The sequence below is a fragment of the Xenopus laevis genome, chromosome 2S (assembly GCF_017654675.1).
Source record: "Xenopus laevis strain J_2021 chromosome 2S, Xenopus_laevis_v10.1, whole genome shotgun sequence".
NCBI classification, from domain to species: Eukaryota; Metazoa; Chordata; class Amphibia; order Anura; family Pipidae; genus Xenopus; species Xenopus laevis.
The window spans coordinates 160,320,542-160,338,929 of NC_054374.1; the positions used below are offsets into that span (position 1 = coordinate 160,320,542).

Consider the following 18,388-nt stretch of genomic DNA (forward strand, 5'->3'; position numbering starts at 1 on the left):
CAGAACACTTCAAACTATGGAAGGGCCGTCTCTAGGGATGGGCGAATTTTTTCGCCTCGTTTCGCCAAAAAAAGGACGCCCATAGACTTGTATGGCGGTGTGCGTCAAAAAAAAAAAGGACGCGCGTCAAAACAGTTTTGCCGCGCGACAAATTGTTTTTGACGCCCATAGACTTTCATGGGCGTCAGCGACATTTCGCCGGCGGCGAATTTTTGACGAAACGGCTCAAATTCGCCCATCCCTAGCCGTCTCCCATTCCCATTTCATCCAAATAATCCAAAAGTTTCAAAATGATTGCATCGTACCAGCCTGGGGCAGAACTTTGTACAGGTAAGGGATCCTTTATCCAGAAAGCTCAGAATTACAGAAAGGCCGTCTCCTATAGACTATATTTTATGATCAGATAACCTACTTTTTTTTAAAAAAAAATTACTTCTCATTTCTCTGTAATAATAAAACAGTAGCTTGTACCTGATCCCAACTAAGATATAATTGATCCTTATTGGAGGCAAAACCAGCCTATTGGGTTTATTTCATGTTTACATAATTTTCTAGTAGACTTAAGGTATGAAGATCCAAATTACAGAAAGATCCGTTATCTGGAAAACCCCACGCCCAAAGCATTCTGGATAACAGGTCCCATATACCTGTACCTTGTACTTGATCCCAACTAAGATATAATTATAATTTTTTATAATTATATAATATGTATATATTATACATTTATATGATTTTTTTTTAGTAGGTATGACGATCCAAATTACAGAAAGATCCGTTAACTGGAAAACAAGCATTCTGGATAACAGGTACCATACCTGTATACAGTCATATGAAAAAGTTTGGGAACCCCTCTCAGCCTGCAGAATAATTTACTTTTTAATCCACTTTCAACAAAGATGATAACAGTGGGATGTCTTTCATTTCCCAGGAACATCCGAGAACTGGGGTGTTTTCTGAACAAAGCTTTTCAGTTAAGCAGTATTCAGTTGTATGGAATTATATCAAATAGGAAATCTGGCTGTGTACAAATTTGGGTACCCTTGTAATTTTGCTAATTTGAATGCATGTAACTGCTCAATACTGATTACTGGCAACACTATATTGGTTGGATTAGCTCATTAAGCCTTGAACTTCATAGGCAGGTGTGTCCAATCATGAGAAAATGTATTTAAGGTGACCAATTGCAAGTTGTGCTTCTGTTTGACTCTCCTCTGAAGAGTGACAGCATGGGATCCTCAAAGCAACTCTCAAAAGATCTGAAAACAAAGATTGTTCAGTATCATTGTTTAGGGGAAGGCTACAAAAAGCGCTCTCAGAGGTTTAAACTGTCAGTTTTAACTGTAATTAAGCTGGCCATAGACGCAAAGATCTGATCGTACGAATCGAGGATTCGTACGATTTTCGAACCGTGTGTGGAGAGTCCCGACATTTTTCGTCCGGCGAAGATCGGTCGTTTGGTCGATCGGACAGGTTAGAAAATTTCTGTCGGTTGCCGATAATATCTCTGCGTGTATTGCCGATCGTACGATTTTCAGTGGGAGACTGTCACTAGTGGAATGTAATCAGCAGATGGAAGGCCACAGGCACAGTTGCTGTAAAACCCAGGTCTGGCAGGCCAAGAAAAATACAGGAGATGCATATGCGGAGGATTGTGAGAATGGTTACAGACAACCCAAAGATCACCTCCAAAGACCTGCAAGAACATCTTGCTGCAGATGGTGTATCTGTACATCGTTCTACAATTCAGCACAATTTGCACAAAGAACATGTGTATGGCAGGGGGATGAGAAAGAAGCCCTTTCTGCACTCACACAAACACAGTCGCTTGTTGTATGTAAAAGCTCATTTAGACAAGTCACTGTCATTTTGGAACAAAGTGCTTTGGACTGATGAGACAAAAAATTTAGTTATTTGGTCATAACAAAAAGCGCTTTGCATGGTGGAAGAAGAACACCTCATTCCAAGAAAAACACCCGTTACCTACTGTCAGATTTGGTGGAGGTTCCATCATGCTGTGGGGCTGTGTGACTAGTTCAGGGACTACTGGGGCCCTTGTTAAAGTCGAGGGTCAAATGAATTCAACCCAATATCAACAAATTCTTCAGGATAATGTTCAAGCATCAGTCACAAAGTTGAAGTTACGCAGGGATTGGATATTCCAACAAGGCAATGACCCTAAACACACTTGGAAATCTATAAAGACATTTATGCAGAGGGACAAGTACAATATCCTGGAATGGCCGTCATAGTCCCCTGACTTGAATATCATGGAAAATCTATGGGATGATTTGAAGCAGACTGTCCCTGCTCGGCAGCCATCAAATCTAACTGAACTGGAGAGATTTTGTATGGACAAATGATCAAAAATACCTCCATCCAAAATCCAGACACTCATCAAAGGCTATAGGAGGAGTCTAGAGGCTGTTACATTTGCAAAAGGCTCGACTAAGTATTGATGTAATATCTCTGTTTGGGTGTCCAAATTTATGCACCTGTCTCATTTTGTTATGATGCATATTGTATATTTTCTGTTAATTCAATAAACTTTATGTCACTGCTGAAATACTAATGTTTCCATAAGGCATGTTATATATTAGAAGGAAGTTGCTACTTTGAAAGATTAGCCAATTATAAAACTCCAGAGGGGTTCCCAAACTTTTTCATACGACTATAAAATACAAAATAGGGGTGGGGACGTTTTCAGGACCAGACTCTAGAAATGACAGCAGCAATTTGAAACACTGTTTTTTTTATAAGACCTTCTGACACAGAAGTGGTTAAATATACATATTTTCTAGACTAGGTTTACAAAAAAAAAACAAAAAAAACAAAACAGGGCGACCAATTGTATATCTAGGACTCACAAAGCAACAGTTAAGTAGTTGGTAATTTTTATTATGACTGCCTGTTTATCGTAACCTAAGTACTGAGTATTTAAATAGAATATATATCTCATATGAAAAAAGCTAAAAGCAACAAGTGCTTATCCCTACCTCCCATCCCGCGCTACCTCCCGTCCTCCATGTTGGATTCTGCTCCCTGCCCCCCCAAAGTGAAAAATAATTGTGTATTTTCGGGACACATGGAATGCTTTTTTTTTGTCCGACTCCCTATTAACACATTTTATGAAGAACCACAAAAATGTTTTTTTTTTTCTTCATTAAAGTTTTTTTTTTTTTCCAGGTTGGTTTCCATCAGTAAAACAACCCCTTGACCACAAATGCAATGAAAGGATCGTGATAAAAAAAAAAAAAAAAAAAATGGAAAAAAAGAGGAAATTTACAGAAATTAATCTTTGCGAGTTCACTTCACAGAAAGACCGTGGGACTGGTCGAGTGTTCACTTGTATAAAAGGTAAAATTTGTAGTGAAGGTCTTTCTAGGAGGAATAAAATTGCCTTTGTTTTCGGTTTAGATCTGGCCCGCTGGTATGAGCTACTGTGGAATAAATTAGCACAAATGCAAAAAAAAAAAATGAGTTTTATAACTGTTCACTGTTACAGACGTAATCCACAAGGTCGGTTACTCGCAAGAGTTCATCTTCATCTTCCTCTGGGACGGGGGCTTCCTGGTTACAACCTGTCCCATTGGAAGCCTGGCTGATATTGACTGGGGGGTCCTTAGTAGTTGGATTTTTTTCACTTGGTCTCCCAATCAAACTTTCAATGGTTTTCCCTGGGCTTTGTCCATTGGTGGAAGGTAAATCCACCAAACTATAGTCCAACGGGCTTCCATCTTTCCCTACGTTATCAAAGTCATCGTCATCATCACTTTCTATCCGGTAAGGCTTTTTAGTGCTTTCTTGGAGAGTGCTTGTGGCAGGGGGTTTTTCTACTGTAGGAGGCTTTTCCTCTGTGTTTTTTGTTTTTTCCTCCTCCTCATCCTCATCCTCGTCCGTCTCAATACGATTGAGTCGTTTTTTCACTGGTTTCTCCTCCTCTTCAGACTGGTCATCATTGGAACTTCTAATTCGTTTCCGCACTGCTGGCTTCCTACTCCTCTGTAGAAGGCCATCATCAGAGTCTTTGGAGTAGTCGCTTGCTGAAGGAAGAAAATGTTTTTAATAAGCGGTATGATTTGGATAGAATTACTGATATTTGCAGCTGTATGGGTATTTGGAAATGTGGTTGGAAAGATATCTACAAGTTATGGTGGAAAGGTTACAAATGTGAAATATTAGATATATTAGATGTCACTGAGGGGTTGTTCTGTGACCATATAAAGACACAAGGCTGCAGGCTGAGCTATACAGGGAACTCTGAGTATCACTCATGTATTATAAGGGATAATGTACCCCCTACTGTAAATGATAAGGATATTAGAAGTCACTGAGGGGTTGTTCTGTGACCATATAAAGGCACAAGACTGCAGGCTGAGTTATACAGGGAACTCCGAGTATCACTCATGTATTATAAGGGATATTGTACCCCCTACTGTATATGATAAGGATATTAGAAGTCACTGAGGGGTTGTTCTGTGACTATATAAAGGCACAAGGCTGCAGGCCGAGTTATACAGGGAACTCTGAGTATCACTCATGTATTATAAGGGATAATGTACCCCCTACTGTAAATGATAAGGATATTAGAAGTCACTGAGGGGTTGTTCTGTGATCATATAAAGGCACAAGGCTGCAGGCTGAGTTATACAGGGAAGTCTGAGTGTCACTCATGTATTATAAGGGATAATGTACCCCCTACTGTAAATGATAAGGATTTTAGAAGTCACTGTGGGGGTTCTGTGACTATTTAATGGCATGAGGCTGCAGGCTGAGTTATACAGGTCAGGGGAGTCCGAGTATCACCCATGTATTATAAATCCAAGCTCATGGTTAATATACTTGTATTTCACATTAGCTGGCATAATAAGGGAAGCATTTATAAATCTCCAACAGAATACTAAAATAAATTAATGTTTTAATTTAAAGATAAGATAAACACTATCCAGATTTCCCTTACAGGGGTTGTTTACCTTTAAGGTAACTTTTGGTATGACGTAGAGAGGGATATTCTGAGACAATCTGGTTTTCATTTTTTTTATTATTTGTGGCTTTTAAGTTATTTAGCAGCTCTCCAGTTTGCAGTTTCAGCCATCTGTTTAGTAGGGTCCAAATTACCCTAGCAACCATGCATTGATTTGAATAAGAGACTGGAATATAGATATTAAAGGAACTGAATAGAAAGTTGAGTAATAGAAAGTAGCAATAACAATACATGTGTAGCCTTAAAGAGAATTTGTTTTTATAACCCATTTGAAAGCTGAGAAGAATCAAAAGATAACTCAGAAACTATAAAAAATAAAGAATGAAGGCCAGTTAAAAAGTTGCTTAGAATTAGCCATTCTATAACATACTAACGTTAACTTAAAGGAGAAGGAAAGGCTAAAACTAAGTAAGCTTTATCAGAAAGGTCTATATAAATACGCCAGTATCAAAAGTAATCAAAGTAATGCTGCTTAGAGTCCTCTGTCAAAAGAAAGTAGGGATGCACCGAATCCAGGATTCAGTTTTTTTCAGCAGGATTCGGCCGAACCAAATCCAAATTCTAATGTGCATATGCAAATTAGGGGACGGGGAGGGAAATCGCGTGACTTTTTATCACAGTAAGTAGAAAATGTTTTCCCCTTCCCACCCCTAATTTGCATATGCAAATTAGAATACAGATCCGCTTCGGTATTCGTCCGAATGGAATCAAAGATAGTGAATTCGGTGCATCCCTAAAAGTAATACCACATTTCTTTCCTTCTATTGTATACACATGGGCTTCTGTATCAGACTTCCTTGTTTTCAGCTTAAACCTCCAGGGCTAGGGCTTGAGCATGCTCAGTGTGCTCCTCTCCCCCTCCCTGCTGTAATCTGAGCCCAGAGCTATGAGTGATCAGGGAAAGTGATGTCACACCAAGCTAATATGGCAGCTGCTATCCTACAAAAACAGAGAGCTTCTAGAGCTGTTTATTCCGGTATGGTTAAGCATTTTACAGAATAAATATAGTGTTCTAGCATGCACTATTGTTATAATATATTGCCAATAATAATTACTGGCAATACACTTGGTAGCTTTCCTTCTCCTTTAAAGGTAAACCACCCCTTTAAATAGCTTACAGTTATAAGGGTAAAGCTTACTGCATGCCTGGAACCTTTACATACTAGTAAACTTGACTTGCTGAAGCAGTAGACATAGACTAGAATAAAAGCAGCACCCTTAGTGGTCATAAAAGGCTGCACGTTACCCCGCCCCTCTGTTTAATTATAGATAGCAAGAGACAGACTGAGTATATATTGCAGGTAATCTGTATAAATAAAGGCAACCTCACCATTGCTGTCAGAGCTGGAAAGCCTACGCTTGAGTATCCTCCTCATCTCTTTGCCTCTGCCATAACGAGCTGCTTTCTGTGAGCCTTCGCTTTCGGACTCTTCTCTGTAATTGACCTGTTGTTTTTGGTTCCTCCGTGATCGCCTCCTGCGAGTATCCAGATAATCGTCGCTATAATCGCTGGACCCTTCAGTTTCTGGTGAAAAAGATATGGTCAGTAAACCACGAAAAGGACACACAAGTTATTATTGCTTCTACAGAATAACGTTGTGTCTGGCATACAGTCATGTATAGTCCTAGTAGTTTTTATTTCAACATATGAAGCATTTATTTATTTTTAATTGCTGGTGTGTTATTCTTAGGACCAGATGATCCCCATTTAGTACTACAGCAGCCACTAAAGGATAAGTAAACCTTTAAAATAAGCAAATGGGTATGGGTGCTATTCTAAGCACTTTTGCAATGTACATTCATTATTTATTCTTTTTTAATTTCAAGATATTAAGGGAAATCTGTACTGTTATGAATGAATTTTGTTACAACAGCGCCACCTGCTGGTCAGTTTCCCATCAGTCTGACCACCAAGTAGTCAAGGAATTTGTCAAGAGAAAGAAAGAGGCTGCTCTGATGTTCTTCTGCTTAGGAATAAAATTAGAAATCTTTCTCAAATCTTTCCTAAGCAGAAGAACATCAGAGCAGCCTCTTTCTTTCTCTTGACAAATTCCTTGACTACTTGGTGGTCAGACTGATGGGAAACTGACCAGCAGGTGGCGCTGTTGTAACAAAATTCATTCATATCAACAGTACAGATTTCGCTTAATATCTTGGAACTAAAAAATAATAAATAATGAATGTAAATTGCAAAAGTGCTTAGAATAGCCCCCTCATCAATTTTACACTGACTTATTGTAAAGGTTTACTTATCCTTTATTCTCCCCATACCTCATACTTAAAAATGGCTCTTTATCTAAAGATATGCTTAATTGACGAGGTTGCCAAAAAAGCTGACAGACTTTTACAGAGCCTGCACAGAAACAGTCATAACAGTAGGAATTCAGGGGCAGATTTATCAAGGCTATGATTAAGTGTTCATAACACGAAACACGTAAGGCAGAGGGACACAATAAACCTTTTCACTTTGTTTCAACTATTTGATGGAAGATTTGCCTTCATTTGAGTGCCTGCTCCATATTTATTTTCGGTTATCTGCTCCCTATGCAGAGGGCTCAGGGCAGTGCACCTGGGCCACTTCCCCCATGTGGTGAATAATATTTCTACTTGGTGGAGACCCTTGTTTGAAGTTTTATTGCGGTCAAAACTGTCAAAATCGACTAGGAAATTGTTCAAATTCGATTCGAGTTTTTTTAAAAAAAATTCAAATTTGATTTTTAAGATTGATCATACTCTGGCCCTTTAAGAACTCGAATTCGAAAAAAACTCGAATCGAGTTATATAAATTTAGAATTCAATTCGATTCACGTTTTCGGGTCGATTTAATTCAACAAGGTTTGAAAAATTAGATTTTTTTTTAAAATAAGTTTCGATTGTTCGAATTTTTAATTCATGGGAGTTTAGGGGAGTTTTCAAAAACTCACAAATCCGAAATTCGACCTTTGATAAATGTGCCTTCCAGTGTTCCTGAGTTTTCGGCAGGTCAGATAGTGTTTATTATAATTTGAGCTTGTGCCAAAAAGAGGATATCAGTTTCCTGCAGAGACAGATACATAGAATGCCATGTACTGCATCAATATAAATATCTCACCAGACTCCTGCGCCTCCTCATCATCAGAGTCCTCATCATCGTCGTCGTCATCATCATCTGAATATCTGCGCCTCGTAGATCGCTTCTTTATGCGCCTACTTTTCCTCACTGGTTGTCTGTAGTGCCTCCTTGGCTTACGTGCGCCAATATCACTGTCGTTTGATTGTGGGTCTTCACTCTCTTCTGCATTTTCATCCGACACCACAAACTCATCCTGAGACCTAGAATTAGATGCAGTCTTCTAAGTGCATACAAAACCTAGGCAATTATGCTTCCTAATCAAAATGTGGTTTAAAAAAAAAAAAAAAAAAAAAAAAAGCAGCAGAAATACAATAAAAAGGCAAATAGTTCAATGCACACAACATTTCAAGAGATTTTAAAGCGATACTGTCATGTAGAAATATGTCTTGCAAAACGCATCAGTTTCCCACCAGTCTGACCACCAAGTAGTCAAGGAAGTTGTCAGGAGAAAGAGGCTGCTCTGATGTTCTTCTGCTTAGGAAAGATGTGAGAAAGGTTTCTAATTGTTGTCCTAAGCAGAAGAAAATCAGATCAGTCTCTTTCTTTCTCCTGACAACTTCCTTGACTAATGTATAGAAGAGAACAAGGTGCTCCAGAATTAAATGTAAAGTAACTCACCATACAGTGAAAGTGGTCCGGGTGCACCAGCCCCAGACCCCCAGCTTTAGGGAGCGGTACAGCAGAAGATAAGGAAGCAGAGCTGTCCGGCACGCAAACGAATCCAAAGGGACCAGAGATATTCAGTTAAAAAATATTTTTATTAGTAGAAAAATTAAATATATTTGCATCTCCATCCACCCATGGATTATTTCTACTAATAAAAATATATTTTAACTGAATATCTCTGGTCCTGTGGATCCGTTTGAGTGCCGGACAGCTCTGCTTCTTTATCAACTTCCTTGACTACTTGGTGGTCAGACTGGTGGGAAACTGACCAGCAGGTGGCGCTGTTGTAACAAAATTCATTCATATTAACAGTACATGTATCCCTTAATATCTTGGAATGAAAAAAGAAATAAATAATGAATGTACACTGCAAAAGTGCCCTCATCAATTTTACATTCACTTATTTTAAAGGTTTCTTAACCTTTAAGTAACTTCAAATGAGGTGGCATAGCAAAGAATCTTATCACACTGGATTATATATTCAAGTAAATGTTGCCCTTTTATATCTCTTGCCTTGAACCACCATTTAGTGTTGGTCTGTGTGCTGCCTCAGATCAACTGACAGAACTCGTCTGTTTGTGTGCACATACTACTAAAAAAGTAAATTATTATGAAAATGGTTTATTTACATGAAGCAGGGTTTTACATATGAGCTGTTTTATGTAATATCTTTTTAGAGAGACCTAAATTGTTCGGGGGGTATAGTTTTCCTTTAACTCTTCCTAGGGTCTATAAAATACACACAGGAGAACACATATTTATCGAATGTCACTGGGACAGTAAGTTCAATAACATCTGAAAAACAACAGATTACCCACCCAGAGTTTAAAGGGATCCTGTCATGGGAAAACTTGTTTTTTTCAAAACACATCAGTTAATAGTGCTACTCCAGCAGAATTCTGCACTGAAATCCATTTCTCAAAAGAGCAAACAGTTTTTTTTATATTGAATTTTGAAATCAGACATGGGGCTAGACATTTTGTCAATTTCCCAGCTGCCCCTGGTCATGTGACTTGTGCCTGCACTTTAGGAGAGAAATGATTTCTGGCAGGCTGCTGTTTTTCCTTCTCAATGTAACTGAACGTGTCTCAGTGGGACATGGGTTTTTACTATTGAGTGTTGTTCTTAGATCTACCAGGCAGCTGTTATCTTGTATTAGGGAGCTGCTATCTGGTTACCTTCCCATTGTTCTTTTGTTAGGCTGCTGGGGGGGGGGGGGGAAGGGAGGGGGTGATATCACTCCAACTTGCAGTACAGCAGTAAAGAGTGATTGAAGTTTACCAGAACACAAGTCACATGACTTGGGGCAGCTGGGAAATTTACAATATGTCTAGCTCCATGTCAGATTTCAAAATTGAATATAAAAAAATCTGTTTGCTCTTTTGAGAAATGGATTTCAGTGCAGAATTCTGCTGGAGCAGCTCTATTAACTGATGCGTTTTGGTAAAAAAAAATTTCCCATGACAGTATCCCTTTAATGAATATCTGTACACACACCTTCCTATAAGCAATTGTTAATCAATGTCATAAAAAACAACTAGGGTATCTTAAGCTAAGACTAACCCCTCGCTGATCTGGAACTCGTCTTCACTCTCCTCCTCTTCCATGTTGCTATCGCTGTCCAAGTCATTCAGCCGTCTGCGTTTTTTACGTTGTGTGACTGCCCTCTGTGGCCGTTTTCCTTCTGTCTTTTCCCCTTCCAAAATAGTGGAAATGTCCTTTCCTCGGTGCCCAGTGATGTTGGATATGTCCTTCCCTCGACCAATAGCTGCCGATTGAGAAAACCAGTAAAGTCATTTTGTTGTGAGGTTTTAGAAAATAGTATGTAAATGCAAGTTCTGGGCCTACTTATTAATAATAATAATGACTTCAATCTTGCTATCCTGATGCCATGTTAAAACTTGCTTTATGAGTGTAAATGTGCAACAGTCTATGTAGGAATGATTAAGTCTCCTTGAGGTAATCTTATTTATCAAAATATTTAAGTAAAACACATCCGACCAAATTAGAATAGATGATTGTACTTGATTTATCATGGAAAAAACTCGATAAAATCGGTTTGGGAAAAAAACAGGAAAAAAATCTGAATTTTATGCCCGAAAGCGCTCGAATTTCTCGTGAACTTGCTCGAAACCCCTGATTTTTTTGGGAAAAGCAAGCACTTCACTCAGCACAGACCATGATCTCTTCAAATTTGAAATGGGACTTCTGCCATTGACTTTTACAGGACCCCAACAGCTTGGAGATGGAGTATTTTCGGATTCTAACTATTAGCAGCCTTGGGGTATAATAAAAATCACGAACAATTCAAGTTTTTTTCGCATTATAAAATTCAGATTTTGTAGTAAATTTTTTTTCAAGATTTCGCCATTCAGACTAATAAATAACCCCCTAAATGTAACTAGAGGAAAGACAAGGAATCTACCTACCAACCCCTCCATCTGCATCTCTGATATCATCTTCTATTGCTTCATCGATCGCTTCATCAAATTCATCGAACCTAAGACAAGTCGTAAGTGAATGGAAACATTAAGTCAAAGGAAATTCAAATAACATTTAAACAAAATAAATGTAATGCCTTATATACATAAAAAATATATTTCCCTAAGGTTACATCTAGAATGTTCATTGACAGCGATTTACATTCTATCTGGTGGGAAGGCACTTAGGGGAGACTAGTCTCCCCCAGTAGCCACGTCTGCCACCATGCTAAATAGTGGATAATAGATAACACCATTACGTTCTACATAATGTAATCTGAGCCTTTTCTCATTTGAATGGCTGCCCCCATTGCTACACATCAGCTTGTTTATATAAACTATAGTAGTACTTATCTGTTATCTACTGTGTATCCTGTGCTTGAATGGCTGCCCCCATGGCTACACAGCAGCTTGTTTATATAAACTATAGTAGTACTTATCTGTTATCTACTGTGTATCCTGTGCTTGAATGGCTGCCCCCATGGCTACACAGCAGCTTGTTGATATAAACTATAGTAGTACTTATCTGTTATCTACTGTGTATCCTGTGCTTGAATGGCTGCCCCCATGGCTACACAGCAGCTTGTTGATATAAACTATAGAAGTACTTGTCTGTTATCTACTGTGTATCCTGTGCTTGAATGGCTGCCCCCATGGCTACACAGCAGCTTGTTTATATAAACTATAGTAGTACTTATCTGTTATCTACTGTGTATCCTGTGCTTGAATGGCTGCCCCCATGGCTACACAGCAGCTTGTTTATATAAACTATAGTAGTACTTATCTGTTATCTACTGTGTATCCTGTGCTTGAATGGCTGCCCCCATGGCTACACAGCAGCTTGTTTATATAAACCATAGTAGTACTTATCTGTTATCTACTGTGTATCCTGTGCTTGAATGACTGCCCCCATGGCTACACAGCAGCTTGTTTATATAAACTATAGTAGTACTTATCTGTTATCTACTGTGTGTCCCATGCTTCATTTTTTGATGTTACTGTTCCTTTAACCACAATGGTGCAATGGCAGCCAATGCCTAAATAACGACATGAAATTCCCACCTGTAGCTTATAAACTTTCTCGCTCTCGTGGACCGTCTTTCCAATGACTTTGTTTTCTTTTTCTTCTTCTCTTCTTTTTCCTGTACCTCCGGCACCTCCTCTGGTTCCTAATGCGATATTCATTAACACAATTTCTCAGGGTTCTATTCCTAATCAGTACCTTTATTTATAGTTACATACTTGTGCCAGTTAAAGATAAGATATGAAGAACAAAGTCTTACTTGAGTCGGGATGATGTTCTCGAGGCTGATTCCAACGTAAACTAACCGTTCTTTCCTACAATGAAAAGTATATGCAACGGTAATTGGAACTTTTGGTTGTGACGATAAAATGATCACAATACGATATGGTTATTCAAACTATGGGCAGGAGCTCTTCATGTTTCCAAATGGTGAGGCACAGTCTACAAAACACCATTTTGTTGTAATGATTCGTCTCAGGCTAAAATTACAACAGGTATCCAGTATGTGCAAGTGGCTGGGCAAGTTCAGAGCAGAAATTAATGGTTGTGTTCTTGAGCTCTGCTTTGACTGTAACTCTGTGTCTACATTATTATACATACGTAGACTGTCCGTCAGAGAACAGAGCTTTATTTATAAACAGAGTATGTATAGTAATGCTGGGCAGTATGTTGCTGAAAACAGTTAGCACTGCTGGGGTCCTAGGTTTCATTGCAATAGTTGTATATATTCAACCTGTGTCTGAGTTTATTGGACTCACACAAACACACACATATATATATATATAGCACATATTTAAAGGGATACTGTCATGGGAAAAAATTTTTTTTTCAAAATGAATCAGTTAATAGTGCTGCTCCAGCAGAATTCTGCACTGAAATCCATTTCTCAAAAGAGCAAACAGATTTTTTTATATTCAATTTTGAAATTTGACATGGGGCTAGACATTTTGTCAATTTCCCAGCTGCCCCAAGTCATGTGACTTGTGCAAAGCTAAACTTCAGTCACTCTTTACTACTGTACTGCAAGTTGGAGTGATATCACCCCCTCCCCCCCCCCATTAGCCAAACAACAGAACAATGGGAAGGTAACCAGATAACAGCTCCCTAACACAAGATAACAGCTGCCTGGTAGATCTAAGAACAGCACTCAATAGTAAAAACCCATGTCCCACTGAGACACATTCAGTTACATTGAGAAGGAAAAACAGCAGCCTGCCAGAAAGCATTTCTCTCCTAAAGTGCAGGCACAAGTCACATGACCAGGGGCAGCTGGGAAATTGACAAAATGTCTAGCCCCATGTCAGATTTCAAAATTGAATATAAAAAAAATCTGTTTGCTCTTTTGAGAAATGGATTTCAGTGCAGAATTCTGCTGGAGCAGCACTATTAACTGATTCATTTTGAAAAAAAATTTTTTTCCCATGACAGTATCCCTTTAAGTAAAATTTTAAAGAATTTTTACTGCAATTTTTAACACATGCACCAATTGATTGTATGTAAAATTAGATGGAACACTATTGTAAATACGCTGGGTAAATGTGTTACCACTGTATAAATAAGAGGTAATAAATAATGCTTACGCAGTGTAAATGTACGTTTATTTCTGCAGAATTAAAGGACATGTAAACCCCCTCCACAAGACTGTAATCCGTTAACAGTCTCTTTGAAATCTTTAGATACCTGCCACTTTGGTTGTTAAAGGAGAACTAAACCCTAAAAATGAACAGGGCTAAAAATGCCATTTTATATACTGAACTAATTGCACGAGGCTAAAGTTTGAGCTTGTCAATAGCAGCAATGATCCAGGACTTCAAACTTGTCACAGGGGGTCACCATCTTGGAAAGTGTCTGTGACACTCACATGCTCAGTGGGCTCTGATTGGCTGTTGAGAAGCTAAACTTAGGGCTCGTCACTAATTATCCAGCAGAAAATGAGCTTCCCTGGCTGTAATATAAGCTGATGCTACAGGTTTGCTGATTATTAAATTCTGATGCTAATTGCTCTGGTTTCTGTGCTGCCATGTAGTAATTATGTGTATTAATTACTAATCAGCCTTATACTGTGACATTTCTATTTTATGTGTACTGTATATTGTGAGTGGGTCCCTAAGCTCAGTAAGTGACAGCAGCACAGAGCATGTGCAGTGAATCAGCAGAAAAGAAGATGGGGAGCTACTGGGGCATCTTTGGAGACACAGATCTTTACTGCTAAAGGGCTGTGGTTGCTTTGGGCTGGTAGAGAAGCCCAAAACATAAGGTACAACATTTCTAGCTACTTCTTTACTTTAACTTTGCTTGTCCTTTAAAAGGTTAACAGTAATCCTGCAGCATCCCCTTAATCACTTAGAAATCCTTCTACTTCTCTAATCCACTCAGCCCCCTCCCTCATTTGCTTTGGCTGTTGATTTATGAGCATGCTCAATTCTTCTCAGCTCAGATTACCAAACACACCCTCTAGTCTACCAGCCAATGAAGAGAGAGAATTGCTGATTCCCATAGACACTCTAGCTGTCGGATTATGTTTTTTTTTCTCCTAAACACCTCTCCTGAGCTCAGAGTACACTCATTTCACTGCTCAATCCCAGCAGAATTTTCTATCAAAGTATGTTGTGCCTGTGTAAAGCTGCATTCTGCATTGCATGAACTTTACAGCATACATGTCTCAATGTTACTGATGATGATGTCAGAGGGAAAATGGGCGCCTGGTGAAAGCTGCTATTTGTTTTAGAAAAATGTGATGGCGCTGGCAAATGAGGGGGGGGGGTATACAATACAAATTATGTGACAATGGAGGGGAAGATATGCCCAACTTATATACATGGAGGGAAAATGTAGATTTTACATGTGGGTATTGTATAATAACTATGCTACCGTGGATTTATGGTATCTCTGTGCATATTGTGGTATCCCTGGAGTGTTCAATAAGGTGCCCCATTTGGATGACTGTTCTCTCATATTAGTAATGTCAAACCATGCCCTGCGCATTTTGCTTTCTTGCAAAGGGACAATAACAAAACAGGAAGCATATGGGAGAGGGTAAGAAAGCGTGAGGTCAGCCTGACTGTTCAACTGAAAATCCAAGGAAGTGCAATGGAGTACCTCCTCTCTGCTCGCTCCTTCTTCTTCAGAACAACGTCTAAATTCAGTAACTGCTCTTCCAGTTTTTCACACAGTAGCTTCTGTTTATAAATAAGGGAGAAAATGAATTTACCAGCAAAATTACGCATCACTTATATTTACAGATGAGAAGGAAAGGCTAAAACTAAGTAAGCTTTATGAAAAAGGTCTATCTAAATTAGGGATGCACTGAATCCACTATTTTAGATTCGGCCGTACCTTTCACGAAAGATTCGGCCAAATATCGAACCAAATCCTAATTTGCATATGCAAATTAGTGGTGGGAAGGGGAAAACATTATTTACTTCCTTGTTTTGTGACAAAAAGTCACATGATTTCTCTCCCGTCCCTAATTTGCATTTGCAAATTTGGATTTGGTTCCACCAGAAGGATTCGGCTGACTCCTGCTGAAAAAGCCAGAATCCTGGCCGAATCTCGAACCGAAATGCTGCTCTGAGTACTCTGTCGACAGAATCCTTCTATTGTGTACACATGGGCTTCTGTATCAGACTTCCTGTTTTCATCTTAAACCTCCAGGGCTAGGGCTTGAGCATGCTCAGTTTGTTCCTCTCTTCCTCTATGCCATAATCTGAGCCCAGAGCTATGAGTGAGCAGGGAGAGACTCAGGCAGGAATTTATGTCAAACCAAGCTAATATGGCAGCTGCTATCCTAAACAGAGAGAGCTTCTAGAGCAATTTACTTATGGTAAAGCATTGTGCAGAATAAATATAGTGTTATATAGCTTGCACTATTGTGTGTAATCTATTGGTAAACTGCTTCGGTAGCTTCTCCTTTAGTTAAAAACAAATGTAAAAGTTTCTATGTTCCAGGCCTTGATGGAGCATTGTAGTGAAAAGAGTCCCCTGATATCCTTGGAGAAGGCTGTTGCTTAGTATCTCACCTAGACGAGTTACAATTGGCACACAACAGTTGAACAGGCTCCATTTTCTAGATCAATTACAAAAACAACAATGGAATACTGGTACAAAAATGTGCATTTAAAATCATACATGTTGGCATGGAGGACAGAACCATTCTCCGTCTGGAATCAACATCAGGGGTGGCCGAAGGCAAGCTGTATGATATCCACTGTCACAGGAGTCACACAACAAAATCTGCATGAAACACAGGAATATGGGCACATTAACTAACCAGAAGGATATGAGCCGGCGTAACATGAAGGCATATCCAAATCTATCAATAGAACAAACAGCAAATATTATTTCTACAATTAAAAGTAGAAAGCAGTTTCTACTGAATTGTGCTTAGTACAGGGGAATACCTATGCTGTCATAGTTTTATGGGATCTCTCTGTACAGACTATGAGCAAACTTATGGGGCTGTTTCTGCTGAATTGTGCTAAGTACAGGGGAATACCTATGCTGCCATAGTTTTATGGGATCTCTCTGTACAGGCTATGAGCAAACTTAGGGGCTGTTCCTGCTGAATTGTGCTTAGTACAGGGGAATACCTATGCTGCCATAGTTTTAAGTTATCTCTCTGTTTAGACTATGAGCAAACTTAGGGGCTGTTCCTGCTGAATTGTGCTTAGTACAAGTGAATACTTATACTGCCATAGTTTTATGGGATCTCTCTGTACAGACTATGAGCAAACTTAGGGGACTGTTCCTGCTGAATTGTGCTTAGTACAAGTGAATACTTATACTGCCATAGTTTTATGGGATCTCTCTGTACAGACTATGAGCAAACTTAGGGGACTGTTCCTGCTGAATTGTGCCTAGTACAGAGGAATACCTATGCTGCCATAGTTTTATGGGATCTCTCTATACAGACTATGAGCAAATTTAGGGGGCTGTTCCTGCTGAACTGTGCTTAGTACAGGGAATACCTATGCTGCCATAGTTTTATGGGATCTCTCTGTACAGACTATGAGCAAACTTAGGAGACTGTTCCTGCTGAATTGTGCTTAGTACAGAGGAATACCTATGCTGCCATAGTTTTATGGGATCTCTCTGTACAGACTATGAGCAAACTTAGGGGACTGTTCCTGCTGAATTGTGCTTAGTACAGGGGAATACCTATGCAGCCATAGTTTTATGGTATCTCTCTGTACAGGCTATGAGCAAACTTAGGGACTGTTCCTGCTGAATTGTGCTTAGTACAGGGGAATATCTATGCTGCCATAGTTTTATGGGATCTCTCTGTCCAGACTATGAGCAAACTTAGGGGGCTGTTCTTGCCAAATAGTGCTTATAACAAGACAATACAAATGCTGACCTCTTATCACCTCCCTTAAACACATACTATACATTGAAAAAAATCAGTTCTAGTGGCCATTTAAACTTGTAATATATAAGGTGCTAACCAATTCGGGATGGTTGGGGAGGCCACACTTCTTGCAAGGCTCATCATCTTCACCGGGGGCACCATCTTCCTTGTCCTCTTCTGAATCCTCTTCGGAGTCCTCCTCACTGTCAGATTCCTCGCTTTCATCATCACTGGAAGATTTGCGTCTCCGCCGCGACCGAGAGTTGGTCCAGCGAGCTCGCCTCCTTTGCCTTGGTTTGTTCTGATTCAAGGTGACAAAGGAATACACTGACAGTTAGAAAACAGCTCTTACAGGACAAGGAAAGTCTAAAATAGAATAAGGCTAGAAATGCTGTATTTTGTATACTAAACATAAGCATGAACTTACTGCACCACAAGCCTAATCAAACAAATGACTTATACTTTCAAAGTTGGCCACAGGGGGCTGTCATCTTGAACTTTGTTAAACATCTTTGCCTGACCCTGACCCTGCACATGCTCAGTGTGGTCTGAGCTGTTTAGGGATTGTCATAAACAAAGCTGCTTGAGTTCTGCATGGCTGGTAAGGCGGGAGCTCCCCCTGCTGTTCATAAGTATGATTGTTTCCCTGCTCAGCAGTTAGGGACTGTCTGACAATTCCTATCCACAGCAGTAAATGAAGGGAGAATTTCACTGCATACAGTCAGGTTTCTTATAAAAACGGTGCACATTTTTTAATTAAAGTATATTGGAGATAGGT

General features: G+C 39.3%; 1 protein-coding gene across 1 annotated transcript in view; it reads right to left on the bottom strand.

Annotated features, from left to right (window-relative positions):
• Positions 1 to 2,736: 2,736 nt before the first annotated feature.
• The window catches only part of rsf1.S (remodeling and spacing factor 1 S homeolog), a 44,615-nt gene continuing 28,963 nt past the window's right edge, over positions 2,737 to 18,388 (bottom strand). Inside the window, exons 7-16 of the mRNA XM_018250374.2 lie at positions 17,708 to 17,911; positions 16,392 to 16,496; positions 15,363 to 15,442; positions 12,523 to 12,577; positions 12,302 to 12,408; positions 11,189 to 11,259; positions 10,323 to 10,527; positions 8,073 to 8,293; positions 6,312 to 6,506; positions 2,737 to 4,040 (exon numbers count right to left, since the gene is read on the bottom strand). Coding sequence (XP_018105863.1) covers positions 3,481 to 4,040; positions 6,312 to 6,506; positions 8,073 to 8,293; positions 10,323 to 10,527; positions 11,189 to 11,259; positions 12,302 to 12,408; positions 12,523 to 12,577; positions 15,363 to 15,442; positions 16,392 to 16,496; positions 17,708 to 17,911 — 1,803 coding nt within the window. The 3' untranslated portion in view covers positions 2,737 to 3,480. The remainder of the gene's footprint in view (positions 4,041 to 6,311; positions 6,507 to 8,072; positions 8,294 to 10,322; positions 10,528 to 11,188; positions 11,260 to 12,301; positions 12,409 to 12,522; positions 12,578 to 15,362; positions 15,443 to 16,391; positions 16,497 to 17,707; positions 17,912 to 18,388) is intronic.